The sequence below is a fragment of the Equus quagga genome, chromosome 11, assembly GCF_021613505.1.
Source record: "Equus quagga isolate Etosha38 chromosome 11, UCLA_HA_Equagga_1.0, whole genome shotgun sequence".
Classification (NCBI taxonomy): domain Eukaryota; kingdom Metazoa; phylum Chordata; class Mammalia; order Perissodactyla; family Equidae; genus Equus; species Equus quagga.
Genome location: NC_060277.1, coordinates 115466517 through 115488789, shown reverse-complemented (window position 1 = coordinate 115488789; position 22273 = coordinate 115466517). Strand labels below are relative to the sequence as shown.

The 22273-nt window shown below is 44.5% G+C and overlaps 1 protein-coding gene across 12 annotated transcripts in view; it reads left to right on the top strand.

Annotated features, from left to right (window-relative positions):
* Window positions 1-22273, top strand: part of CCDC57 (coiled-coil domain containing 57) — a 118975-nt gene that overhangs the window by 35044 nt on the left and 61658 nt on the right. For all 12 annotated transcript variants that reach the window (XR_006890537.1, XR_006890538.1, XR_006890540.1 and 9 more), the window contains exons 9-12: window positions 7682-7844; window positions 8368-8502; window positions 15581-15803; window positions 16559-16708. Coding sequence is in view for 8 of the 12 variants with exons in the window: in XM_046675006.1 (XP_046530962.1) it covers window positions 7682-7844; window positions 8368-8502; window positions 15581-15803; window positions 16559-16708 (671 nt within the window). In the remaining 4 variants the exon portion in view is untranslated. The remainder of the gene's footprint in view (window positions 1-7681; window positions 7845-8367; window positions 8503-15580; window positions 15804-16558; window positions 16709-22273) is intronic.

The following is a 22273-nucleotide window of genomic DNA, read 5'->3' as shown; positions in this document are numbered from 1 at the left end:
GAACAAAAGAAAGCAGGTGTCGCTATACTAATATCAGACAAGGTAGATTTCAAAGCAAAACAGATAAAGAAAGATAAAGAGGGACAGTATATAATGATAAAAGGGACTCTCCACCAAGAAGACATAACACTTATAAATATATACGCACCCAACACAGGAGCACCAAAATTTGTAAAGCAACTATTAACAAAACTAAAAGGAGACATCAACAACAATACAATAATAGTAGGGGACCTCAACACCCCATTAATACCAATGGATAGATCATCCAGGCAGAAAGCCAACAAGGAAATTATAGAATTAAATGAAAAATTAGACCAGATGGACTTAATAGATATATATAGAACACTTCATCCAAAAACAGCAGGTTACACATTCTTCTCAAGTGTGCATAGAACATTCTCAAGGATAGACCATATCTTGGGAAACAAAGCAAGCATCAATAAATTCAAGAGGGTTGAAATAATATCAAGCATCTTTTCTGATCATAATGCTATGAAACTAAAAATCAACTACAAGAATAAAGCTGGGAAAGGGGCAAAAATGTGGAGACTAAACAACATGCTACTGAACAAACAATGGATTATTGAAGAAATTAAGGAAGAAATAAAATATTATCTGGAGACAAATGAAAATGAAAACAGTGGACTCATTTGGGATGCAGCAAAAGCAGTCCTAAGAGGGAAATTCATTGCAATACAGTCTCACCTCAAAAAACAAGAAAAATCTCAGATAAGCAACCTCAAACAACACCTAACAGAGTTAGAAAAAGAAGAACAAACAAAGCCCAAAGTCAGTAGAAGGAGGGAAATAATAAAAATTAAAGCAGAAATAAACGATATTGAAATAAATAAGACAGTAGAAAGGATCAATGAAACAAAGAGTTGGTTCTTTGAGAAAATTAACAAAATTGACAAACCCTTAGCCAGACTCACTAAGAAAAAAAGAGAGAAGACTCAAACAAATAAAATTAGAAATGAGAGAGGAGAAATCACAATAGATACCACAGAAATATAAAGGATCATAAGAGAATACTATGAAAAACTATATGCCAACAAATTGGAAAATCTAGAAGAAATGGATAAATTCCTAGACTCTTACAACCTCCCAAAACTGAAGCAGGAAGAAATAGAAAATCTGAATAGACCAATCACAAGTAAAGAAATCGAAACAGAAATCAAAAACCTCCCCAAAAATAAAAGTCCAGGACCAGACGGCTTCTCTGGAGAATTCTACCAAACATTCAAAGAAGATTTAATACCTATCTTTCTCAAACTATTCCAGAAAATTGAGGAAGATGGAGCACTTCCTAACACATTCTATGCAGCCAACATCACCCTGATCCCAAAACCTGACAAGGACACCACAAAGAAGGAAAACTACAGGCTGACATCACTGATGAACATAGATGCAAAAATCCTCAACAAAACTTTGGCAAACCGAATACAGCAATACATCAAAAAGATTATATACCATGATCAAGTGGGATTCATACCAGGGACACAGGGATGGTTCAACATCCGCAAGTCAATCAACATGATACACTGCGTTAACAAAATGAGAAACAAAAACCACATGATCATCTCAATAGATGCAGAGAAAGCATTCGACAAGATCCAACATCCTTTTATGATAAAAACTCTCAATAAAATGGGTATAGAAGGAAAGTACCTCAACATAATAAAGGCCATATATGACAAACCCACAGCCAACATCATACTCAGTGGACAAAAACTGAAAGCCATCCCTCTGAGAACAGGAACAAGACAAGGGTACCCACTTTCACCACGCTTATTCAACATAGCACTGGAGGTGTTGGCCAGAGCAATTTGGCAGGAAAAAGAAATAAAAGGAATCCAAATAGGCAATGAAGAAGTAAAACTCTCTCTGTTTGCAGACGACATGATCTTATATGTAGAAAACCCCAAAGGACCCATAGGAAAACTATTATAAATAATAAACAGCTAGAGCAAAGTTGCAGGGTATAAAATCAACATACATAAATCAGTAGCATTTCTACATGCTAACAATGAAGTAACAGAAAAAGAACTCAAGAACTCAATCCCATTCACAATTGCAACAAAAAGAATAAAATACCTTGGGATAAATTTAACCAAGGAAGTGAAAGATCTATACAACAAAAACTACAAGACTTTCCTGAAAGAAATTGACGATGACATAAAGAGATGGAAAGACATTCCATGCACATGGATTGGAAGATTAACATAGTTAAAATGTCCATACTACCTAAAGCAATCTTCAGATTCAATGCTATCCCAATCAGAATCCTAATGACATCCTTCACAGAAATTGAACAAAGAATCCTAAAATTCATATGGGGCAACAAAAGACCCCAAATTGCTAAAGCAATCCTGAGAAAGAAGAACAAAGCTGGAGGCATCACAATCCCTGACTTCAAAACATACTACAAAGCTACAGTAATCAAAACAGCATGGTACTGGTACAAAAACAGGTGCACAGATCAATGGAACAGAATTGAAAGTCCAGAAATAAAACCACACATCTATGGACAGCTAATCTTCGACAAAGGAGCTGAGGGCCTACAATGGAGAAAAGAAAGTCTCTTCAACAAATGGTGCTGGGAAAACTGGACAGCCACATGGAAAAGAATGAAAATTGACTATTCTTTTCCACCATTCACAAAAATAAACTCAAAATGGATGAAAGACCTAAAGATTAGGCCTGAAACAATAAGTCTTCTAGATGAGAGTATAGGCAGTCCACTCTTTGACATCAGTTTCAAAAGAATCTTTTTGGACACCATAACTCCTCAGACGAGGGAAACAATAGAAAGAATAAACAAATGGGACTTCATCAGACTAAAGAGCTTCTTCAAGGCAGAGGAAAACAGGATTGAAACAAAAAAACAGCCCACTAATTGGGAAAAAATATTTACAAGTTATTTATCCGACAAAGGGTTAATCTCCATAATATATAAAGAACTCATACAACTCAACACCAAAACATGAAACAACCCGATCAAAAAATGGGCAGGGGACATGAACAGACATTTCTCCAAAGAAGATATACGGATGGCCAATAGACACATGAAAAGATGCTCATCATCACTGATCATCAGGGAAAATGCAAATCAAAACTACACTAAGATATCACCTTACACCTGTTAGAATGGCAAAAATATCCAAAACCAAAAGTAACAAATGTTGGATAGGTTGCAGAGAAAAAAGAACCCTCATACACTGTTGGTGGGAATGCAAACTGGTGCAGCCACTGTGGAAAACAGTATGGAGATTTCTCAAAAAGTTAAAAATAGAAATACCTTATGACCCAGCCATCCCACTACTGGGTATCTATCCAAAGAACTTGAAATCAGCAATTCCAAAAGTCTCATGCACCCCTATGTTCATCGCAGCATTATTTACAATAGCCAAGACATGGAACCAACCTAAGTGCCCAGCAACTGATGATTGGATAAAGAAGATATGGTATATACACACAATGGAATACTACTAAGCCATAAAAATGGATAAAATCATCCCATTCACAACAACATGGATGGACGTTGAGGGTATTATGTTAAGTGAAATAAGCCAGATAGAGAAAGATGAACTCTGTATGACTCCACTCATAGGTGGAAGTTAACATTTAGACAAAGAGAACTGATTGGTGGTTACCAGGGGAAAGGGGGGTGGGGGGAAGGCACAAAGGGTGAAGTGGTGTACCTACAACATGACTAACATCAATGTACAATGGAAATTTCACAAGGCTGTAAACTATCATAATCTTAATAAAAAGAAAACAAAAACCAAAAACCAAAAAAAAGCCACGTTCAGAGTTCCATAAGGTGTCATTTTCCTTCAGCCCCCAAAACTTCCTTTAACACTCGTTAAAGTGCAGCTCTCCTGCCCATGAATTGTCTCAGCTGCTGTTTGATGGAAATTTCTTGCCTTTATCTTTTTTTTTTTTTTTTTTGCTGAGAAAGATTTGCTCTGAGCTGACAACTGTGCCCGTCTTCCTCCACTTTATATATGGGTTGCTGCCGCAGCGTAGCTGATGAGTGGTGTAGGTCTGTGCCTGGGATCTGAACCTGCGAACCTAGGCCACTGAAGCAGAGCGCATGAACTTAACCAGTATGCCACCAGGCCAACCCACCTTTATCTTTTTGAAGCGTCTTTTTCACTGGATGAAAAATTCTAGGGGGACAGTTTTCCTTTGAGCATGTTAAGGATGTTTCATTGTCTCCTGCTGTCAGTGTTTCTCGTGGAAGTTCTGTGCTCATTCTTTGTTCCTCTGGACGTAGTATGCCTTTTCCTCCTGTTTTTCCTTCTTCTCTTCATCCTCGGTTGTCAGAATGTGGGTGTCACATATCCTGGTGAGGACCCTTTTCTGCCCCCCTTCCTCTGGGATTCCCCAGTGCTCACAGGTTAGTGTGTGGCTGGGGAACCTGTCCCAGTGGGCCCAGCCTTTCCCCCTGCGCTGTCCAGTCTGCTGTAAGGCTGGGGTGTTCATTTCCAACATCTTACTTTTTACTTCTCTCCTCATCATGTGCATGGTTGTCTTTAATCCCGGAACATATTTATAATAGCTGCTTAAAGTATTTTTCTGTTAATCCCACCACTCTTTGTCTCTGTTTGTGATGCTGTTTTTTCTGCGGCACAGAGGTCACGTCTTCTGCTTCCTGGTGCATTTCCCTCGGTGTCAGACATGGTGACCACTGCATGGATGAGCGTCGGGATGTGTTGTCCTTCTCACACCAGTACAGCCTCTTGTGGCGGCAGTTGTCCTTGGAGAGCAGCGTGGTCCTTCCTAAGCTTGTGTGGAATCTTGACGGGTCTAGGATGGCCTTCCCAGGAGGCCAGTTTGGGACCTATTATATGGTGTCGCCCCACTCGTCTCCACTGGTTGCCCTGGTGGTCCCTGTGGACGCTGCACTGGCTGCTGGGAGCCTGCCCAGCCCACAAGTTCTTCCCCTGGCCTGGCCCGGCCCACTGTGTGTTTGCCGCAGACTCGTCAGCCAGTTTCGAGGGGTCCCCCATGTAGCTTTTGGGAGCTCCCTGCTCTGCAGTACCCTGCCTTATAAAGCCCACCAGGTGCTCAGCTTCCCAACTCTGATCCTTGTCTCCCCAGCATGGCCAGGCTGCCGTGCTCTGCTGGGGTCCACCCTCCCTGTACAGGGGTCTCGAAGGCGCCATAGGGAGAAGCCGGCAGTGGTTGGGCTCATCTCCTGCAGACACGTCTCTAAGGGACCATGGTCCTGCACTGCACCAAAGGATATTTTAGAGATTTATTTATATTTTTCAGTTACGGGGATTAAAAAAATCTATGTGTCATTGTATTAGAACTTTTTCTACTTTTGTTACTATCTATTGGGTCCAGATTTCTCATCCCTCTTTCTTTTACCCCTAGCTTTGAATGCCAACAGTGGGTGATGAATACTTGACCCAGTAGTGACTCCTCCTGGCCTTGTCCTTCCCTCTCAGCATGAAGAGGGCGCAGATCAGTCCTGGCCAGCTTGCTACTTAGGATCATCAGTGGACCCAGGGCCAGCTGTGGGAGGCACTGGAATGGAAACGCAGCCAGGAGGGGCCCTGGAGAGCACTCACCACTTTCAAGTAGGTCTGGTCTTGCGCTCACAGGCAGTGGTTTGCACTGGACCAGGACTTCTCGAATGTCCGCAATGAAGGCTTGCTTGGTTTTGGAACCAGTGGCTTAAGTTAACCCATGTGATCTCTCTCGGAAAGTAGCTTCTATGAAATACCCCTATACACTGGAGCATGGCCCTGACTCAGATGCTGGCACACAGTCTACACATGGCGTCCCCTCTCTGCATGTGGGCCCTCCCTCGTTGCATCCTCCATTGTCCTCAGCGTTGCACTTTGGGCCTTTACACCCTCTGCTCCCAGTGGGGTCTGTTCCTGCTTGTGGGAGGCAAGTGGCTCCTCAGGAGCTTTCACAGCAGTTGAGGGGTGCTGTGACAGATCATCGTTTCACCAAGTGTCGGTTATCTGTGGCGCAGACACCACAACTGAGAAGCCCTGTTCCTGCACCACCTCTGATGATTTGTCAGGAGGGATCTGTCTGCAGGTGACAAGCTTTGAGCTTTCGGGTCTTCAGATGTCTTTACTTTTGCCTTCTTGTGTGAATGCTGACTTAGCTGGGTTTTGGATACTGGATTCCTCTGGATTTTATTTTATTTTATTTTTTATTTTTATTTTTTTTAAAGATTTTATTTTTCCTTTTTCTCTCCAAAGCCACCTGTTACATAATTGTGTATTTTTTTTTTTTAGTTGTGTGTCCTTCTAGATGTGGCATGTGGGATGCTGCCTCAGCGTAGCCTGAAGAGCGGCGTTATGTCTGTGCCCAGGATTCGAACCCGTGAAACCCTGGGCTGCTAAAGCAGAGTGCGCGAACTTAACCACTTGGCCATGGGGCCGGCCCCCTCCTCTGGATTTTAAACCCACTGTTTTACTCTGTAATTGCTGTGTATCAAATTAGTGCAAACTTAGTGGCTTTAATCAACACCCATTTATTATCTTGGTTTCTGTGGTCAGGAGTCCTGGCACAGCTCCGCTGGGTCGCCTGCTCAGGGTCTCACTAGGCAGGAATCAAGGTGTCCTTCGGGCTTCCCACTCTTCTGAGGCTGGGGCTTCCCTTCCTGGCTCACTCAGGTTGTTGGCAGAGGTGTTTCCAGCGGCTGTGGGGCTGAGGCCTCATTTCCCTCCTGGCCTTTGGTCGAGGTCGCTCTCAGCCCTAGAGGCACCTCCAGGTCCTGGCCATGTGGCCCTCACAGCATGGCAGCCACTTGCTCAAGGCCAGCAGGAGAATCTCCCTCCAGCAGGCACCTCATTGCAAGAGTGACCTTCCCATCCTGTCCCTGGCCCAGCCCACACTCGGAGGAGAGGCTTGTCCAGAGCACCCCAGCACGCTGCTTTGTGTAGTATGGCCAGTGTGACCAATGAGAAGTCCAGTGCAGTCTGGTTCCCTCTCCCCCAGGCTCTTCTCTTTGTCTTCTGTGCTCTGCACTTTCCTACCCAGCGGCTGTGTGTGGTTCTTCAGCTCCTCCAGTCTGGCCCTTGGAGAACTCTCTCAGTTTGATTTCCTTGGTTATTTCTTCCCTCCATTCTGAGCACTCTGAACCTCGTATCAGGTGGACGTCGGTGTTTGTGTCCTGGAGGGTTCTCTCTGTTCAGCCTTCCAGCTCACTGGTGAGCTCTCTGCTCTGTCCACTCTGCTCTTCAGTCCAGGCATTGCCAGGTCCTCCAGTGGTTTGCTTCTGTTGCTGTGAAACCTTCTCACATTCCTCCAGTATAACCATTTTTCTTCTTTTTTTAAGTTTGTTGGCTTTCTTCCCTTCTCTTCTTATAGATTGGCTCTTCTCTTTCCTGAGTTTGATCACTGCTCTCATGTTGCTGGGTTCTCACGGCGTTGGGCTCATGTCTGTGCCTGCGCCTGTCCGCAGGTGCCGTTTCTTCCCATGTCTCCATTGTAGAAACACCTCCCCGGCTGCTAGCCTGTGAACATGTTGACCATGACATGTGTGAGTGAGTGCAGATGAGCACGGCCAGCCTAGAGGAGGCCCTGGAGGGACGTGACAGCAGCTCCTTGCCCACCCCGCCTCCCGTGCATCACACCTGTGCTTTTCATGTCTGAAGGGTCCTCAGGAAAGCATGAACGTTTCGTGGTTTTAACATCCCTGTAGGTATAAACAGCAGCTGTGTCTGGCAGCAGAAAGGGAGCAGAGCCTGGAGCGTGAGAAGGTACAGCTGGAGCTGGACTGGCAACGTCGTTGTGAGGGCCTTGAGAGGGACCAGTTTCAGAGGTCCGAGGATCTGATTCGGGCTCTGACCATGGCTAAAGAGCAGGTGTGTGCTCCCCAGGGCAAACGTCACGTGGCCTTCTCCAATGTCCTTCTGGGGCGGTGCTGTGGAGGCTGGGTTTGGGCTCTGGCCAAGTTACCCTGTAAGTTTGAAAACCTCCAACTTCACTGACAACTCCACTGTTCCTTATAATAACAAAAGTGGCAGTAATAAAAGATGTCCCTGCCCTGCCCACTGGCTTTTCACAGTGTTCTATTGCATTAGCCATTTCTCTAACTGACCAGGGCTGGGACGATTCCCCCGCCTCCTGTGTGTGGCAGATGAGGGCAGCTTCGGGACTGGGCAGAGAGACCTGTGCTGGAGCCCTGGTGCCTGGCCACAGCAGGGCTGCCCAGTGCTTGTTGTCACTCTGCCGGCTCCGATGGCCACATGTTTCCCATGCCATCTCTCACCCGTGTGTCTGCTGTATGCTTCCTAGAAAGGGGTGGGAGCGGCTCTCGACCCTGAAGGCTGGCACTGCTCCCTCATAATCCTCCCAAGATAAGCGGAGTCCCGTACTTTTCCCCAGGTTGCTGCCAAGCTCCAGGAGACAGAGCGAACACTGTGCGACCAGGAGGTGGTGCTGAAGGCCCTGACCCTAGAACGAGACCAGGCGGTGCAGGCACTGAGGACACGCGGGCCCCTCCCTGGGAAGGAGGTGCAGGTTAGCGCAGTGGCTGCCCTCTTCCCTGAGCCTCCCCTGCCGCCTCTCCTCCTGGGCCCTGGGAAACAGCCACTCCCCCAGCCGCCTCTTGAGGTCTCTCATCGTGGCAGGAGGAAAAGAGCACCAGAAAGAACTGAAACTGGAGTTAGGTCTTTCCAGTTGTGCTCCTTTCTGAACGACTGTTTGCACAAACAGGGTTAAGTCTGAAGTCTTAAAGAGTTAAAGCAAAACTATACTCAGAATCCTCTTTGTATCTTTAGCATTTGAAATGTCAAAAAATCCCAAATTCAAATATCACACTGTGGCAGGTAGTTCACATAAATTGGTTGTTATTGTATTTATCCCCAGAGCTGTCAGCCAGGTCGTTTGTGTTGTGACTCTGTCCTCGCAGCCCTGATTCTGTCTGGCAGTGACATTGGTGGTTAGTGCTCCTCTGACCTGACCTATGCCCGGCTCTGCCCAGAAACTTCATGTCTGTTAACTCTTCATCTCCAACTTGGAGGTCAGTGCCACAACGGCTGTGACATGGGGACCGTAACTAGCCTGAGCTGTCATAACTTGGAAGGCTCAGAGCTGGGGTCTGAGCCCAGACGCCCGAAGGCCCACAGTCAGAGGGGCCTGAGGGGCACACGAGGCTGACAGGGGAGGATGGTTCTGGGCCTGTGAGTGGCTCTTATTTTTCCCTGCAGGTTTGTTTGTTTGTTTCAATGGGGTATATTTACATGCAGTGAAACACACAGATTGTAAGTGTCCAGGTCAGTGACATGAATGCACCTGTGTGACCCACCCCTCTAACAAGATATAGAGCATTTGTAGCCCCCCAGAAAGTTCCCTGCACCCTCTCCTCTTGGTCCCCCTCCCATGCTCAGAGGCAGGTGCTGATCTGATTTCTCTCCCGATCAGTTCATTTCTCTGCCCATGGCTTGTCACAGGGACCCAGGCGGGTAAAGTTTCCTCCAAGAGACTCCGGTGGCCCCAAGGCCATCAAACCCAGATCCTAACCAGTGTTAGGAATTTTCATAACTTGTCATTCACTCACTCATGTTTATTCAACACCCATTCTCCTAACAAGTACACCAAATCCAGGAACTTTATTTCTTCTCTGAAGAATTTTAAGTTCTAGTGCAGAGTCAGAGTTGGCATTTGATGATTCTGTCTCAGTCATTCATGAGAATTGTCTGAACGCAGGAAACTGATCTGATGTTTGTGCAGACAGTTGGGCAGGCGCCGCAGCCTCATGGAGGACACGGCCCGTGAGCATGGAGGCTCCTTCAGCCCTTGGCAACACGAGGGAGCAGGAAGGCTCATAGGGAGGGATCATTGGGTGGTCGGGACACCAGCATCCCACCCACCACGTCACCGCTGGCCACGGAGCCAGTACCTTCTTCATTTTAAACATTGGAGACAACGCTTCCTGTCCTGCTTGTGTCATTGGTTTTGTTGCTGATTTTGGAAAATTCAATGTGCCGTCAAATATGTAGAAGAAAATCTCAGGGTGCAGCAACAGGGTCCTTTGATAATTGAAGCCTGGGTCTCTCTGGAGAAAGAACTAATAGGTTAGAGCTTTATCCCAAAGACATGCGTCTTCATACATGGTGACTGAGCCATCGAGATACAACAATATGACAGTGGCTCTTTTTCTCTCCACAAAGACTTCTTCACTGACTGTTAGCCCACCAGAGCCTGACACTGACTATGGGATCCCTGTGGGTTGAATGGTGACCCCCAAAAGGATGTGCTGAAGTGCTAACCCCCAGGACCTCAGAATGTGACTTTATTTGGAACTGGAAGTGTTGCAGATGTAATTAGTCAAGATGAGGTCACACTGGAGTAGGGTGGGCCCCTGATCTAACATGACTGCTGTCCTAATAAAAAGAACACCACGTGAGGCAGAGACACAGGAGGAAGGCCCTGTGACGACGGAGGCAGAGACTGGAGTGATGTGGCCACAAACCAAGGAACACCCCAGATTGCCGGTAAACCTCCAGAAGCTGGAAGGGGCCAGGAAGGATTCCATCCAGAGTCTCAGAGGGAGCATTTGCTTCCACCTGAGGTATGTTCGCCAAGGTCTGCATCACAATCATCCCTGCACGTCACGTGTCTTGCCTCAGTGTCTGCTGTCCACCCAGGGCTCCTGCGGGAAGCCATGTCGCCCGGCTGCTGTGAAATCTGGGAAATCCACCATGAGAGGCGCCTTCCAGAGCAGCACCAGGGGGTGGCTAACCTGATCCTGTCTCAGACTCTGTCTTCCTGATTCAGGGGCCCGTTTTCTCAATAGTCTGACCTGTCCCTTTGTGAAAAGTTACTCACCCAGTTGTCTGGGGTGATAGAGCCGCTGAAACCCTCAGGAAGACTTTCCAGGGGTGCCTCCTTTTCCCCACCTGTCCAGCTGTGAGCCTGCAGGGAAGGGCGAATGCAGATGCGAGCTGCATGTTTCTGGTCCGTCCATTCTGGCCCTGCTTGCACAGCATGCACGTCACCAAATCTTTGAGAGCGCAGATGTTCAGCTTGTGTCTCCTTGCTGGGTGTGATTTGTGCTCGGTACAGAGTGGAAGGCGGCCTTGGGGCCTCTGGCTTCAATGTCCTTGGCTGGCACTCGTCCCGTAGTCAGCATTTTGGGCAGGCCAGGGTGTGCTGGGGGTTGAGCATCCGAGGGCTGAGCTGGAATTCACCTGAAGAAGGTGTTATCTAGCCAGCTGTGCTGAGAAAACACTTCACTCCTGTGAGCAAGTGTGGACAGCGACAGTTCCCTTTGTACAGGTGCACTGCAGGGTCCGTCAACTTGGCCGTCCTCAGAAACCCTGGGGAGCCTATGAGAATACACACCTCTGGGTCCCAGCCAGACTTCACAGCCTGGACACCTTAGGGGTTAAGCTCCAGAAGGTGTCTGTTAACAAGCCCCCTGGGAGATCTGTGGTCACCTGATTTGTGAGCACTGGTATGGAAACTGCATTCCTTCGAAGTTCCAAAGAGGAGAGATGTGGAGGGGCTGGCCCTGGCCTTCAGGAATTACCCCTGGTCTTGGGGAGGTCACAGCAGGTCGTCTTTGCGTGGGTCATATGTCACACAGGTACCTTCTGTGGGGCACAGACAGAAAACAAATGTTTCTTTTTTCATCAATGCCCCCTGCTCCCCCGCCCTTTTTTCTTTGTTGCATTTTCCCCGCCAGGCTGGCAGTTAAAAGAATACGTTTGTCTCCAAGCACCAGCTCAGCAGGTCAGGGAGGCCTCTCACTGGCTGATAGCTTTGTTCAAGAAACAAAGAGTCTTGGAAATGGTTTCGGCATCAGGAACATCCATGCCCCACCCATCCCATGGAGAACGAGGGAAGCCCCACCTTTGGTCCTGTGCAGAGGGAGCCTGGCTGTGGGACCCAGAGGTGAAGCGAGTAGGGCACAGCAGAGCAGCCCCCCGAGACTGCGAACACAACCAGGTGTGCCAGCCTTGATCGGAGAGATGTGCCTTCAGGACCAGGACCAGAGGTGGGGGAGGATGCTGTGCAAGTTTCTGGCTGACACAATTGTCAACCTTCAAAAACAGAAACCAGTTTAAGAGGCAGAGTGTTTATTTGGGATCAGAACGTTGCAGTTTGGGGAGCACAGATTCAGACAGAAACTCAAAAAGTGTCCTGCTAGGGAGTAAAAGTCAGTGGTTTTTAAAGGCAAAGGGAGATTGCATTACAAAGAATGTTAATTGGAGTTGGAGGCAGAGAGCTAGTCTTGGCTAAACATTGATTGACTGTTGATTCTGTCTTCTGAAAGTCCACCATCCTCAGTCTTTGTGATCAGGATGTATGTTCTCCTGTTGACGGCTTAAACAATGGCTTGTTTGTTGCCGTTTTGGCCAGTCCAAAGGTTTGGCCCAGTCCAAGGTTCAAGACAGCAAGGCAGTTTCTCTGGAAAGGCAGCTCCGACCCCGTTTAAAATGGCTCCACTAATATCCATTTTGACACAATGGCATGAAGTTTTGAATTGATTCCCGCAGGTAATAGCAGAACACCTGGACTTCCCTCTCCCAGGGTGTTAATGACCATTAACGAGTTAACGGGGTGACCACGTGGGAAAACTGTAGGTGTCAGTAAGCCGTCAGCATGAGCAGTGAGGCCAGAGGAGCCAGGACTGGAAGGCGAAGCAGGCTGCAGAGCAGGGCGAGTAGATGGTGATAAATAAATGACAAGCAATAGGATATTGGAGCATATGAGGAAGCCATTTAGTATAAAAACAGTTCGACCTGAACTTGTTTTTCCAAAAGGGACTGATGTGGCTGTTGAGCGTGCATTGTTTATCTGCTTTAAGTATTTACTGTGTTCCAGGACAAGAACAATGCCCTTAAAGATAAGGATGTAACTTCTCCTGCACTGGCATTTCCTTGAGGATGAGCATCTCTTCTAGGCTAGGGATTGATTGCTGACCTGCTGCACTAACCTTGAGACCACCAACTTGCTGTGTTCACAGAATCGCTGTACCAGCAAAGCAGTCTCATGACTATTGTAAAAGGGACATTCCAGTCATATGTGATACGTGCTCTTTGACGGTATGTAACCACTCTGTCAACTCCACTTCTTTGGAGTGCTCCATTCCTTTGCAGAAGGACTCTCTCAGACTATATGGTCCTTAGATCTGGTTCAGAATAAATTCACTGCAGCTTTGATTTATAGATTGGTTATGGATTATTTGCATCGACAGTGGCTTGAGGACAGGTATTGAAAGGCTGGGGACTGTGATTAACAGAAGAAAAGATAGCTTCATTCTGGAAGTAAAAGTCATATGTGGCCAACTGCAGAGATTTTTAAATTTTAGTTTAATGTTGTGGTCTTTGGAATCAAGGAGGCCGGGGTACAGCCCAGCTCAGCTCCTCTCTGGTGTAGAGCAGGCTGCTCAGCCCCCTGGAGCCTCTGTAGTGCTGTTGTGGGAAATCGGTGAGCATTGTCTGTGACGTGCTTAGCCAGTGCCTGGAAGATGACATCATGACTGAGTTGAACCGTGGTAGCTGTGTGTGTGTCTGTAACTGGGGTGGTGACAGCTGGCGGTCAGGAGTCGGCCCTGATGATCTCAAGTCTCAGTTTCCTCATCCCTCTGATGGGTACCCCATACAACGAATTAAAGGAGATGCTGTGATCCAGCACTGATCCACTGCTGGCACTTAGGAAGCTCAGCAAATGTGAGCCAGAGTTATTCATTATGAAGAAGAAAAGAGAAATCATGCTCAGTCTGACCACTCAGACATTTTGGTATATTTCCTTCTGGTTATCTGTATTCATATATCTCCTGTGTTTTCCTGTGTACCTACTGTTTTTGTGTAGCTCAGGTCAGCCTTCTTAATTTAATTCTCTTTTCAATTCTATGATAAATATTTCTCATGTCATTAAAATTCTTCAAAAACACAACTTAAATGGTTGTGTATTTTATCACTTGGCATGCCATGGTTTACTCAGCCATTCTCTTACTGATGGCCATGTAGATTATTGGTGTGGGCATGTTTGTGCCTCCCTCTGCACTGGCGAGAAGGTTGCGTTCTGTTGGAGAGTCTCGGTCCCTCTCAGCGAGGCTGGTAAAGGCCCTGCTTCTGTGAGCCCAGGCTGATTTGTTCTGGTGGTGAGCAGGGAGGAGCTAGAGACAAAGTAGGAAGTCAGAAAGTTGCATCTGGGATCTGGGCCTGGAGTGTGGAGTTGGAGCACATGTGCTGCATCCTTTGGGATGACTTTCCTTCCTGCGTTGGGCATCAGTGCCCCTTTGGGGATTCGTGTACTCTCGAGTCTCTCGCTGTCATTTTTGCAGAATCCTTTCACTGACTGTAGGATTCTGAGATGATGGGGTTTTTCCTTTCTCCATGTCAAAGATATTGTTCCCCTGACTTCCAGATTACATTGGTTTTCATGGGAAGTCAGTGATAATTCTTGTATTTGTACCTGTGTGTAATGCGCTGTGTCTTTTTTCTCTGATCGCTTTTAGGAGTTTTCTCTGTGGTTTTGTAGTGATCTGGTTATGATGTGCTCTTGATGTGATTTTCTTGGTGTTTCTCTTGCTTTGGATTTGTTGGACTTCTTGGATCTGTGGACTTATATTTTCATCAAATTTGAAAACCTTTTGGCCAACATGTTATGAAATACTTTTTCTGCCCCCATCATTTATCTGGGTTCTTGTTTCCTCGTGCGTGAGACTGCTTCACCTGTTCCACAGGTCACTAAAGCTCTATGAGTTTTTTTCCTTTTTGGTCTCTCTCTCTCTCTCTGTGCTTGAGTTTCAATACTATTCCTATGTACTGACTTTCACTGGTCTTTTCTCCTGCAATGTCTGATCTGCTCTTAATCTAGTCCTATCCTGTCAATTTTTTATTTCAGATAGTGTATTTTCCATCTCTGCAGATGCTATTTGTTTCTTTTTAAAATATCTTCCATTTCTCTTCTTCTTCTGTTCATGTCTTTCTTTAAATCCTTGCGTATTTTTATGATAATAACTGCTTTAAAGTCCTTGACTCTCAGCCTGATGTCTTCCTGGCTCATCCATGTTGTTGCATGGGTCAGAACATCGTTCCTTTTTACAGCTGAATACTATTTCATCATATTCCATTTGTTCATCTCTTCATCCACTGGTGGACAGTTGAATGTTTCCACATTTTGGCTACTATGAATAATGCTGCTCTGAACATGTGCGTACAAGTTTCTGTGTGGACAAACATTTTCAGTTCTCTTACGCATACAGCTAGGAGTGAAATTGCTGGGCCATAGTACCTTTGTGTTTAACTTTGTGAGGAGCTGCCAGACTGTTTCCCACAGCAGCTCCGTGCGTTCACCTTTTACAGTATACAAGGGTCCCATTTCCTCTACATCGTCACCAACACTTGTTACTGTCTGTCTTTTTTATTATGGTCACCCTAGTGGGTGACTAATGGCTTTTTGACTGAAAAGGAAGGGTCCCCAAATATCCCAATAAAAGTTTCCTTTGAGAAACATCAATCTTTTCTTTGTGAAACCTGGAAGAAAAAGAGGTGTTTTCATACGTCTGTCAATTTAGAAAGGATGGTCACTGTCTGCCTTTTGTAGCTGTTACCATTTTCTTTTTCTTTGTTTGTATTTGAAGATGCTTCCAAGCCATCATGAAGGAGAAATAAGTAAAAGTTTTCCATCTAGTGAGATCCAGCGGCTACAAGAGCAGAACACAAGCTTGCGAAACACTATTGCACAAATGAGGAAAGAAATGGAAACTCTAAGTGATCAAATTCTTCCCTCTGCGCAGTCAGGAAGAGAGACCTCAAATACAAGCCTGCCTGATTCAAAGACAGCAGCTGATGCCCCCACCCCTGGTGAGCGAGGGAGAGACAGAGAGGAAGCAGGGCATGGAGGGATGAGGAAAGAGCTCTATTGGATCCAAAATAGGTCTCACTTGGAGTCTTATAAATGTACATCTCCTGGAGTAAATCACTTCAAAGCATGACAGCTGCTTTTCTCCAAGAGAAGGAATCTTAGGTCAGTTTTTACATATATGATTAAAAGGTTTTATTGGTGAAGTGGAAGAAAAAAAGTGAAGGCTATGTACCAGCCACACTTAAAAACCAGAGTCCAACTTGGACAAGGGCTGGGCTAGGTCTGCGCTCTCCCAGCGTGTGGGCAGCATGGAGCTGGTGGATGCCAGGCCTTTTTTCATGGGAGTGTCCCGGACTGTGGTGAAGTGGGTGTCCCGGTCCGTGCCGTGTCAGCGTGGGGGCCGTGTGGTTGTGATGGAGGGACAGCAGCCTGCAAAGGTGGCTCCACGCTCAGCACACGTTGTTACATCTGTACATAAAGCCTCGAGGGATTGCAAGAGCGCTCATGTCTGCTGATTATTGAGGCCTCCTTGGAGAGCACACGAGCTGGCCTCTGGACGCCATGCTCTGGCCACCAAGGGGAGGGTGGCACATAGATAGCATGGGGATAGCTGTGAGGGTCCGGCAGGGAAGAGGGGTGGTCAGTGAAGTGAGTGGGCACAAGCCAGCGAGAGCCCCTGCCTCGGTGATAGAGGACGAGCGTGTAAATGTGTGTGCCTGTATGTGCATGGGTATTTACTGGATTTTTTTGGCAGATTATGTTCTGGCCCTGGAAGCAGAAATACGAACTCTGAAGCACAAATTTAAAACCCTGGAAGAACAACTAGAAGTGTTAGATCCTTCAAAGAAGTCCACATCTTATCCTGATGTTCAACCTAGTGTCCATAGCTCAACAGAAACCGCTGGTAAGAGTCTGTGTCTCATTGTGTTGTGTGCTCCGTCTGGTGACACTATCTTTTTTCAAAATTGAGTATAGCTCAAGGATTATTGCAGACATCTGGTAACCCATTACCAGTACCCAGGAACCCCCTAGTCCTCCCACCAGAGTCAACCACTGTCCTGACTCCTCACCCTGCAGTTGAGTTTTCTGTTTTCATATCAGTGGATTTATACGGTGTGTACACTTTTTGTCTGGCTTTGTTTGATTACAATGTGTTTTAGTTGACAGCCAGCCCAGACTGTTCTCCAAAGTGCTCACACCCGTGTACTCACTCATCAACAGTCACGAGAGCCGTCACTCTGGCCCCCCACTGACACATAGCATACTCACTCGTTCTAACCGAAGCTGTCCTAGTGGGTCTGTAGTACATCCCATTATGGTGTTTTTTTAATTGAGTTTATAATAGTTTACATCAATGTGAGAGTTCAGTTGTACATTATTGCTTGATTATCACCACATAAGTGCTCCCCTTCACCCCCATGCCCACCCTCCACTCCCCTTCCCCTGGTAACCACTGAGCTATTTTCTTTGTCCGTGGGTTTGTTCATATTCCACATATGAGTGAAATCATCTGGTGTTTGTCTTTCTCAGGCTGGCTTATTTCGCTTAGCATAATTCCCTCCAGGGCCTTCCATGTTGTTGCAAGTGGGATGAATTTGTCTTTTTATATGGCTAAGTAGTATTCCATTGTATATATATACGCCACATCTTCTTTATCCAATCATCAGTCAGTGGGCACTTGGGTTGTTTCCATGTCTTGGCTATTGCGAATAGTGCTGCAGTGAACGTAGGGGTGCATATGTTACTTTGGATCATTAATTTCAGATTGTTTGGTTAGATACCCAGTAGTGGGATAGCTGGGTACGGTAGTTCTATTTTTAGCTTCTTGAGGAATCTCCATACTGTTTTCCATAGTGGCTGCGCCAGTTTGCATTCCCACCAGCAGTGTATTAGGGTTCCCTTTTCTCCACACCCTCTCCAACATTTGTTATTTTCAGTCTTAGTGATTATAGCCATTCTAACAGATTTCAGGTGGTATCTTAGTGTAATTTTGATTTGCATTTCCCTGATGATTAGTGATGTTGAACATCTTTTCATGTGTTTATTGGCCATCTGTATATCTTCTTTGGAAAAATGGCTGTTCATATCCTCTGCTCATTTTTTTGATCAGGTTGTTTTTTTTTTCATTTTTCAGTTGTGTGAGTTCCTTATGTATTATAGAGATTAACCCCTTGTCAGATATATGATTTGCAAATATTTTCTCCCAATTGGTGGGTTGTCTCTGTTTTGATTCTAGTTTCTTTTGCCTTCCAGAAGCTCTTTAGTCTGATGAACTTCCACTTGTTTATTTTTTCTTTTGTTTCTCTTGTCTGAGAAGACATGTATTCGAAAAGATTCTTTTTAGTTCAGTGTCAAAGAGTGTACTACCTATATTATCTTCCAGGAGTTTTATGGTTTCAGAACTTATCTTCAAGTCTTTGATCCATTTTGAGTTTATTTTTGGTATGACCTGAGATAATGGTCCACTTTCATTCTTTTGCATGTGGCTGTCCAGTTTTCGCAACACCATAGATTGCAGACACTATCTTTTCTCCATTGTATGTTCTTGGCATGTTTGTCAAAGATTAGCTGTCCATAGATGTGCGGTTTTATTTCTGGGCTTTCAGTTCTGTTCCATTGATCTCTGCGCCTGTTTTTGTACCAGTACCATGCTGTTCTGATCACTATGACTTTGCAGTACATTTGGAAATCAGGGATTGCGATGCCTCCAGCTTTGTTCTTTTTTCTCTGGATTGCCTTAGCAATTCAGGGTCTTTGGTTGCCCCACGTGAATTTTAAGATTCTTTGTTCTATTTCCGTGAAGAATGTCATTGGGATTCTGATTGGGATTGCATTGAATCTGTAGATTGCTTTGGGTAGTATGGACATTTTAACTATGTTTATTCTTCCAATGCATGTGCATGGAATCTCATTCCATCTCTTTATGTCATTATCAATCTCTTTCAATAATGTCTTATAGTTTTCATTGTATAAATCTTTCAAGTCCTTGGTTAAATTTATTGCTAAGTACTTTATTATTTTAGTTACAATTGTAAATGGAACTGTATTCTTGAGTTCTCTTTCTGTAAGTTCATTATTGGAGTATAGAAAAGCAACTGATTTCTGTAGGTTGATTTTGTACCCTGCAACTTTACTGTAGTTGTTAATTATTTCTGTTGGTTTCCTTATGGATTCTTTGGGGTTTTCTTTATGTAAGATCATATTGTCTGCAAACAGAGAGAGTTTCACTTCTTCACCCCCTATTTGGATTCCTTTTATTCCTTTCGTTTGCCTAATTGCTCTGGCCAAAACTTCCAGTACTATGTTGAAAAAGCATAGTGATAGTAGTGACAAGTGGGCATCCTTGTCTTGTTCCTGTTCTCAGGGGGATGGCGTTTGGTTTTTGTCCTTTGAGTATGATATTGGCTGTGGGTTTGTCATATATGTTTTTATGTTGAGGTAATTTGCTTCTATCCCCATTTTGTTAAGAGTTTTTATCATAAATGGCTATTGGATCTTGTCAAATGCTTTCTCTGCATCTGTTGAGATGATCATGTAGTTTTTATTCCTCAATTTGTTGATGTGGTGTATCACATTGATTGATTTGCAGATGTTGAACCATCCCTGTGTCCCTGGTGTGAATCCCATTTGATCATGATGTATGATCCTTTTGATGTATTGCTGAATTCCAATTGCCAAAATTTTGTTGAGGATTTTTACATCTATGTTCATCAGCAGTATTACCCTGTAGTTTTTTCCTTTTTCGTCTTGTCCTTGTCAGGCTTCGGTATCAGAGTGATGTTGGCCTTGTAGAATGTGTTAGGAAGTGTTCCATTTTCCCTAATTTTTTGGAATAGTTTGAGAAGGATAAGTATTAAATCTTCTCTGAAAGTTTGGTAGAATTCCCCAGGGAAGCTGTCTGGTCCTGGGCTTTTATTCTTTGGGATGCTTTTGATTGCTGTTTCAATCTCTTTCCTTGTGCTTGGTCTATTCAGATTGTCTGTTTCTTCTTGATTCAGCTTTGGGCGGTTGTAAGAGTCTAAGAATTTATCCATTTCCTCTAGGTTATCCATTTTGTTGGCATACAGTTTTTTGTGGTATTCTCTTATAATCTGTTGTATTTCTGTGGAGTCTGTTGGTATTTCTCCTCTTTCATTTCTAATTTTGTTTATCTGAGCTTTCTCTCTTTTTTTCTTTGTAAGTCTGGCTAGAAGTTTGTCAATTTTATTTATCTTCTCAAAGAACCAGCTCTTTGTTTCATTGATCCTTTCTACTGCATTTTTTGTTTCAATAGCATTTATTTCTGCTCTGACTTTTATTGTTTCTCTCCATCTGCTGACTTTGGGCTTTGTTTGTTCTTCTTTTTCAAATTCAGTTAGGTGTCATTTGAGATTGTTTATTTGGCATTTTTCTTGTTTGTTAAGGTGTGCCTGTATGTGATGAATTTCCCTCTTAATACGGCTTTTGCTGTGTCCCATATGAGTTGGTATGGTAAGTTTTCATTTTCATTTGTCTCCAGATATATATATATTTTTTTTTGAGGAAGATTAGCCCTGAGCTAACATCTGCTGCCAATCCTCCTCTTTTTGCTGAGGAAGACTGGCCCTGAGCTAACATGTGTGCCCATCTTCCTCTACTTTATATGTGGCATGCCTACCACAGGATGCCTTGCCAGGCAATGCCATGTCCCCACCTGGGATCTGAACCCATGAACCCCAGGCCGAGAAGCGGAACGTGCGAACTTAACTGCTGCACCACCGGGCTGGCCCGTCTCCAGATATTTTTTGATTTGTCCTTTAATTTCTTCAATGATCCATTGCTTGTTCAGTAGTATGTTGTTTAGTCTCCATATCTTTGTCCCTTTCTCAGCTTTTTTCTTGTAATTAATTTCTAGCTTTATAGCATTGTGTTCAGAAAAGATGCTTGTTATTATTTCAGTCTTCTTAAATTTATTAAGGCTTGCCTTGTTTCCCAACATATGGTCTATCCTTGAGAATATTCCATGCCCACTTGAGAAGAAGTGTATTCTGCTGTTTTTAGATGGAGTGTTCTATATATGTTTATTAAGTCCAACTGGTATAGCGTTTCATTTAATTCCACTGTTTCCTTGTTGATTTTCTGTCTGGATGATCTATCCATTGATGTGAGTCAGGTGTTGAGGTCCCCTACTATTATTGTGTTATTTTTAATATCTTCTTTTAGGTTTGTTAATAGTTGCTTCATGAACTTTGGTGCTCCTGTATTGGGTGCCATAGATATTTATAAGCGTTATTTCTTCTTGATGGAGTGTCCCTTTGATCATTATATATTGCCCCTTTGTCTCTCTTTACCTGTCTTATCTTGAAGTCTACCTTGTCTGATATAAGTATTGCAACACCTGCTTTCTTTTGTTTGCCATTAGCTTGGAGTATCATCTTCCACCTCTTCACTCTGAGCCTGTATTTGTCATTGGAGCTGAGATGTGTTTCCTGGAGGCAGCATATTGTTGGGTCTTGTTCTTTAATCCATGTCGCAACTCTGTCTTTTTATTGGAGAATATAATCCATTTATGTTTGGGGTGATTATTGATGTATGAGGGCTTTATGCTGCCATTTTATCACTTGTTTTCTGGTTTTCCTGTATTTCCTTTGTTTCTCGTGCTGTGTGTTTTGGTCTGCCTATTGAATTATGTAGTTTTTTGTGTTGTGTTTCTTTGTTTTCTCTTTATTTATTATTTGTGTCTCTGTTGTGCTTTTTTGTTTAGTGGTTACCCTGAGGTTTGTATTAAGAATCTCATGTATACTCCATTTCTTTCTCTTTTTTTTTGAGGAAGATTAGCCCTGAGCTAACTACTGCCAGTCCTCCTCTTTTTGGTGAGGAAGCCTGGCCCTGAGCTAACGTCCGTGCCCATCTTCCTCTACTTTATATGTGGGACACCTACCACAGCCTGGCATGCCAAGCAGTGCCATGTCTGCACCCAGGATCCGAACCAGCAAACCCCGGGCTGCTGAGAAGCAGAATGTGCGATCTTAACCTCTGCACCACCATGCCAGCCCTGTATAGTCCATTTCTGATGACCTGTTATTTCCTTAGTCTAAACCGATTCAGTCCCTTTCCTCCTCCCCACCAAGTTGTTTTTCTCACATCTTACTCCATCTTTTGTTGTGAGTTTGTGGTTAAAATGACAGGATTTTCTTTGTTTTTAGTGTTTTCCTTCCCTTTAGCTTATTGCTATACTTGTGTATTTGCTGTCCTATTCTGCTTCTGTCTACCTATTTATCTCCTTACTCTGTGTTTTGAGACCCCTTTCTCTTTGTTTTTTTTCGGGTATGAGGGCCTTCTTGAGGATTTATTGTAGGGGAGGGTCTTGTGGCTATGAAGTCCTTTAGCTTTTGTTTGTCTGGGAAAGATTTAATTTCTCCCTCATATCTGAAGGATATTTTTGCTGGATAGAGTATTCTTAGCTGAAGATTTTTGTCTTTTAAAGTTTTGAATGTGTCATTCCATTCTC